The 6,887-nt window shown below is 45.1% G+C and overlaps 1 protein-coding gene across 1 annotated transcript in view; it reads left to right on the top strand.

The window, feature by feature from the left end:
• Positions 1-4,123: 4,123 nt before the first annotated feature.
• Positions 4,124-6,887, top strand: part of ABRAXAS1 (abraxas 1, BRCA1 A complex subunit) — a 51,231-nt gene continuing 48,467 nt past the window's right edge. Inside the window, exon 1 of the mRNA XM_040326441.1 lies at positions 4,124-4,316. Coding sequence (XP_040182375.1) covers positions 4,230-4,316 — 87 coding nt within the window. The 5' untranslated portion in view covers positions 4,124-4,229. The remainder of the gene's footprint in view (positions 4,317-6,887) is intronic.

The following is a 6,887-nucleotide window of genomic DNA, read 5'->3' as shown; positions in this document are numbered from 1 at the left end:
TGATAGTACAGTGGCCTTGTGGGTAATGTAGTCTTAATTCAACCCACGGCGATAGAGTCTCTGTCTCTTGTACCACAATGCCCATAATGCTTTGTCCTTGGCATAACTGAACCAAACAAGCTTCACTAACATAGTACACAATTGACACCAGAGAGAGCCAAACTTCTATTCAAGCACAAAAGTGCAGTCTGTTAAATGCATTCAATGGTAACACCTTGCTACATAAGTTTCATTCTATTAACGGTTTATACTTTAATTCTGGAGAGTAGACACGTAAATTGGGGCAGGCTGGTAGGGGCCCCAGTGCATTACTTTGCCCAGGGGCCCATAATGCTATTAAGATGGCCCTGCACTAAGCTCCAGTTGTCCAAAGCCCTCTGACGTTATCAAGTCCGATGCAAGACCCATAGCCTTTTATTGGATATGAAGACACTGTGGAACAGTTTACTGCCGGAGCACAGGAGAGCATCATCTGCCGGGGATCAAGTAAACAAAAGTACCTTTCCTGTCCCCCAACAGAAATGAACATTTTAACTCTGGAGTGTTGGTTGCAGGCCCATTGTAAGGGAAGGTTTTTACTTTTTTCTTGAGTTGAGCTCTAAATGTCTCTTGGGATGCAGCAGCAAACACATTAGATATGTGTAATGGTGTGTATTACATTACATGCAGGAGGCTGCTTCATGTAAAAACCTTTCTTGTGGTGCCCCCTTTATAGTCGCTGGATACTACCCCGAGAGGTTGTGTGCTGGCGCCATGAGATTTAACAGCAGCCTCTGCTACTGAGAAAAGTTGTGTGCTTTCTGCCGCTCATAATTCTTATTACTACTCTCCCACAATGCATTATGTCCTGAGAATGGAAGAGGAGCAAAAATTATATAACACTTTATGTTATAAAATGCTAACTGAATTTTTTATTTTTTTTATGTCATGCTCATCTGACACACTGTGGTATGTTTATTTTAAGTGGTTGTAAGCCCTCACATATATAATGATGTACATGGCCCCTGGTGATACACAGAGATAAAACCAACCAACCAGAGATAAAACCTCCTGCTTAAATCGTATCTGTGTATCTGCAGTAGGGATGAGCTTCGTATTCGAGTCAAACTCATGTTCGACTCGAACATCGTATGTTCGAACGTTCGTCGAATTACGAACGTTTTTGCCGTTCGCGCCAAATTCGAGTTACGTTTTACAGACCAAAATTCACTGCGGCATCGTTGGCTGATGATTGGCCAAGAATGCACTATGTTTGGCCAATCACAGCTTGCAAAAAACGGAGAGCCATAATTAGCCAAAGCCAGGGTGGCTTTGGCCAATTATGGCTCAGGGGGTTTAGTACACGCCCCACACTATAAAAGGCCGCCTGCAGGTCGTCCTTGTGTAGTGTGTTGCGGTGGTTAAGAGAGGACAGAGAGAGTGTCATTTTTTGCAGGTAGATAGAGCAGGCAGGCAGGCAGGCTAGTCAGTTAAAGTTAGTGTGTAGAGGATATATATACATCCCAGGTGTTGTACATATATTTATACACTGTATAGTTTAGCTAGATCAGTTCTTCCTAATTTACTGGCAAGCATGTGATTGTGCTAGCTGCAGTATTCTTACGTGGTTTATTGCCTGTGTCCTCTATAGTTTGCACCTAAAGCTACTTGGTGTGTACTGGTCGTGTGCTCTGTAGTTTGCACCTAAAGCTACTTGGTGTGTACTGGCCGTGTGCTCTGTAGTTTGCACCTAAAGCTATTTGGTGTGTACTGCCCGTGTCCTCTGCAGTGTGCACCTAAAGCTACGTGGTGTGTGTACTGTCTGTGTCTGTGCTATTTTTCTCAATGATTTTCATCCATATTGCAGGGACCAGACATTACATTAAAGCCGCAAGCAGTTTTAATTTACTTTTTTCTTATAGTAATCTCATCTTGTGCAGGGACTGTTCTAAACACGTGGCACTTCACAGGCATACTATAGACACCCAGCAGGTAGAATATTTTAAGTAATTTAAGTCCTGAAAAAACGAACGTGGGGCAAGACCCGGGTTCTCAAAGACATTTTACGACAATAACTTGCATATTAGGCTTTAAAATTAGCACTTTTGAATTTGAACGTTCAAGTTCCATAGACGTCAATGGGGTTCTAAATGTTCGCGCGAACGTTCGGTCCATTCGAAGGTTCTAGTGCGAACCGAACGGGGGGGGGGGGGGGTATTCGGCTCATCCCTAATCTGCAGTCTTCTCTTCTCTACAGCCTTTTAAAGTCCAGAATTTATGAAGCTTGACTGAGTTGTCAGAAAACAAGGGGTTGAGAGCTGCAAATACACAGTGAGGAAAGCTCTGAGAGCTGATTGGAGGGACGGGACACACCACTCTTCAATCAGCTGGAGGTCCCTCCCCTGTCACCATTTTTCTCTTGGTGTCAGTAAAACATGTCAAAAGTGATTCATGCTGATAGCAGAGGAATGAAGCAGCATACAAAATTGACACTTTAGTGCTTTTAATTGAGACACTATAGAAGTATATGCTTTGTTCATATTTCATCTCTGAGGTTTACAACCATTTTCCACTTGAAGACCAGGCCTTTTCTGGCACTTTTTTGTTTACCAATTAGAGGGAGTTGGTGTGAAGGGTGGAAATTGAATGTATCAGTTTATTTTTTTTCAATATGAAGAATGGGATGATATATCTAGTTTGTATGACGTTGGTTTATCGACTCTATTTTTGTATATGTTAATGAGACTTGGTTTCCTGTAGAAATGAAAAGGTGAAAAATAAAGAAATTGAAAAAAAATAGAAATCACTCCCAGGCACACACTTATCCCCTTGATCGCCCCCTAGTGTCAACCTCTTCCCTGTCAGTGTCATTTATACAGGGATCAGTGGATTTTCTTTTAGAACTGATCACTATTGGTGTCACTGGTCCCCAAAAAGTGTCACCCAGTGTCAGATTTGTCCACCGTAAAATGTCGCAGCCCCGCTAAAAATCGCTGATCACTGCCATTACTAGTAAAAACCATAAAAAAAGAAAAGAAAAAGCCCCTAAATCTACCCCATAGTTTGTAGATGCTATAACCTTTGTGCAAACCAATCAATATGCTCTTATTTGTTTTACCAAAAATACGTAGCAGAATACATATCGGCCAAAATTGATGAAGATTTATTCTTTTTCAATTTTTTATTGGTAATGTTTTATAGCAGAAAGTAAAAAATATTGTTTTTTTTTTTCAAAAATGTTCGCTCTGTTTTTGTATTTTAGCGCAAAAGAATACAAACCGCAGATCAAATACCACCAAAAGAAAGCTCTATTTGTGGGAAAAAAAGGACATCAATTTTTTTTGGGGTACAGCGTCGCACGACGGCGCAATTGTCAGTTAAAGCGACGCAGTAGTTAATCGCAAAAAATGGCCTGGTGAGGAAGGGGGTAAAAACGTCCAGAGCTGAAATGGTTGAAGTAAATCAGTTCCGTATTGCAAAAAAAAAAAAATGCCATGGTCATGAAGGGAGTAAATCTTCCGGAGGGCCAGTGGTTAAAGCGGTGGTTCCCCCTTAAAAACAACTTTTTTTTATTCCACTGCCCCCCCACATTCCATCACGATTAAGGCTCTTATTATTTTTTCATGCTGTACATACCTTAGTATAGCATATTCACCCCTGCATCCGGGTTGCGAGTCCCGCGGGAGTGGGCGTTCCTTACATGCTGTTGATTGACGTTTTGCCCAAAAACGAGCTCACCCCCCGTCGCGTAAGCCGCGTCACGATTGGCGAAAGGAGCCGAACGGCGATGCGCATGCGCAGTATAGCGCCGACTCGCCGTTCGGCTCCTTTCGCCAACCGTGACGTGGCTTACGCGACAGGGGGGAGCTCGTTTTTGGGCAAAACGTCAATCAACAGCATGTGAGGAACGCCCACTCCCGCGTTACTCGCAACCTGGATGCACGGGTGAATATGCTGTACTAAGGTATGTACAGCAGGAAAAAATAATAGGAGCCTTAATCGTGATGGAATGTGGGGGGGCAGTGGAATAAGAAAAAGTCGTTTTTAAGGGGGAACCACCGCTTTAATATGCCTTTTAGCTGGAACTGTCTTTATGTGTTTTGGCCGCTAGAGGTCACTGGTGCTCCGTGTAGAGTTGTACAGGACAGCCCGCCCAGCACAGTATGGGGAATAATGAGCCCGGACACTTCCTGTTCCATGGTGTGTGTCGGTTGTAGTGTTCGCAGTGTGTCTGGAGGGGGTCGGGCACCATGGCCAGGGAGAGTACACAGGCACTTGTGTCTGGGGTTGTGTTTAGTGCCCTAGCTTTCCACCATGTGAACTCCGCATCAGACTCGGTGAGTGAGGGAGACAAAGTACAGGGGACTGTACACCGACCAGGGGATGTATTCATTTCATAGACTACACACACAACATTGGACTGTACTCACATTATATACTACACATACAACACTGGACTGTACTCACATCATATACTACACACACACACACAACACTGGACTGTACACACATCATATACTACACATACAACACTGGACTGTACTCGCTTCATATACTACACACACACACAACACTGGACTGTACTCACTTCATATACTACACACACACACAACACTGGACTGTACTCACTTCATATACTACACACACACACAACACTGGACTGTACGCACATCATATACTACACACAACACTGGACTGCACTCACATCATATACTACACACACACACAACACTGGACTGTACTCACATCATATACTACACACACACAACACTGGACTGTACTCACATCATATACTACACACACACACAACATTGGACTGTCTTCACATCATATGGGCTTGTATTTCCAGGCCAGTAACATCCCATGGATTAGATTCAAATAACCTGGGATGGCAGTCCCGTGACATGGAATATTGAGCTATCCTGCCAGGAAGCCGTCACTGTGTGTTACCAATCGTAAGTGGTTGAGTCAATCCCCGCCCCACAGCTGCGTATACACACACGCCCCCTTGTATACATGTAGCTGCAGGGAAGGAATGCCTCGGCCACTTATGATTGGCAGGATAGCTCAGACTATTTCCGAACGCACCTGAGCTCATCCCTGATTACCAGGGACATAACGTAACATGGAATGATATTACGGGACAGTCACATGACCTGGGATTATAGTCCTAGGCAGCCCTGATGTTTGAGGGTGCGCGCGGTGGGAATTCCAGTGCTGGCTGTTGCAGGGTCTCTGGTGGATGTGGCAGAGGCAGGAGGAGAAGGCTTTGTTTACCTTTTTTGTTTACATTTGGGATTGCTGTGATCACGAAGCACAGAGCCACTTTGATTGGCTGTGCACTTTTTGCCTCTAATCTGTGCCGCCTAATGACTCCTAGTGTAATGCTGATCATCATCAAAACTTTGTAATTTTCCGGCATCTGCGGCGCTGCACTGATTTAAAAAAAGTACTTTCTGTGCCACTTTTTCCGATTTCGGGGTGCGATTTACATTGACGTCTGTGCAAAAACCTGCACAGATGTCTCTGAAAGAGCGGCCAAAATCGGGACTGGCAAGGGGGAGTGAAATCCAACTCGCACGGCTTCATTCCCTCGGCCCAGTGTGAAATTACACATCCAATGTTTTCTAGGTACATGATTGGAGTCAGGAGTCCAGAAATGGCAACAAAAACGTGCATGTGTGTTTACTTTGTTTTGTTTTTTTCAACGGAGCAGTGTGAAAGGGCCATTAGAGCCAGTTCACACAGGGGTGACTCGTCAGGCGACTCAGCAGCCTGACAAGTCGCGCTCCGCTCTGTTTTATGGAACCGTTCTAATAGGAGCGACTCAAGTCGTTCCGACTTAGAAAAAGGTTCTTGTACGACTTTGGGGGCGACTCGGGGTGACTTGCATTGACTTCAATACAGAAGTCATTTTGCAAGTTTCCTCTGAAGTCGTCTCGAGATCACCTTGCCGAGTCGCCCCCAAAGTCGTGATACCCCTGTGTGAACCGGGTCTAAGGCCCCTTTCACACTGAGGAGTTTTATTAGGCGGTACAGCGCCTAAATACCGCCTGAAAAACTCTTGCCCAGCCTTCTCAATGTGAAAGCCAGAGGAAAGAGAAAAAAATCTCCTGTCAGCAGCATCTTTGGAGCGGTGAGAGGAGCGGCGTGTAGACCCACTCCTTCACCGCTCCTTCCTATTTAAAACAATGGGACACCGCGGTAATACCGCCTGCAATGCGCCTCTGCAGAGGCGCATTGCGGGCGGTATTAACCCTTTATCGGCCCTAGCGGGGGTTAATACCGCACCGCTAGCGGCCGAATCCCGCGGCAATTCCGGCGGTATAGCACCGCTATTTTTACCGGCGCTATACCGCCACCGCGCCTCCTGTCCCAATGTGAAAGGGGCCTAAGACCCCTTTTTACACTGAATCGTTTTTACAGCGTTTTGGCGCTAAAAATAGCGCTATTAAAACGTTAATAAAACGCTCTCCATGCATCTCAATGGACCCTTTCACACTGAGTCCTGCAAGCAGAATCTTTGGAGCAGCTTTTGGGCGCTGAAAAAAACGTTCCAAAAACGCCCCTCTCCATTGAAATGAATTGAAAGCGCTGTAAAAACGCCTTAGCCTTTCACACTGAGGCACTGCAAGAACTCCCTAAAACGTTAGGGTCTTAGCGGCGCTTTACCAGCGTTTTTCAGCGCTGGCAGTGTGAAAGGGCTCTGAAAGAACTTGGGCTTTCACATTGGGATTGCAGATGAGGCTTTGCTCGAAAAACACCCCAGTGTGAAAGGGGCCTAAGGGAAGTTTTCCCTTCACGTCTAGCAAAAACACAACAGGGCATGCATGGAGATCTTTTCAAAGTTGGGGGAATCCCTGTGGAGACTGTTGTCACCTGAACTAAATATTTTCTATGAATCTCAA

The sequence above is a fragment of the Rana temporaria genome, chromosome 1 (genome assembly GCF_905171775.1).
Source record: "Rana temporaria chromosome 1, aRanTem1.1, whole genome shotgun sequence".
Lineage (NCBI taxonomy): Eukaryota > Metazoa > Chordata > Amphibia > Anura > Ranidae > Rana > Rana temporaria.
The sequence above is the reverse complement of the archived record's forward strand: the minus strand, read 5'-3'. Positions and strand labels throughout refer to the sequence as shown.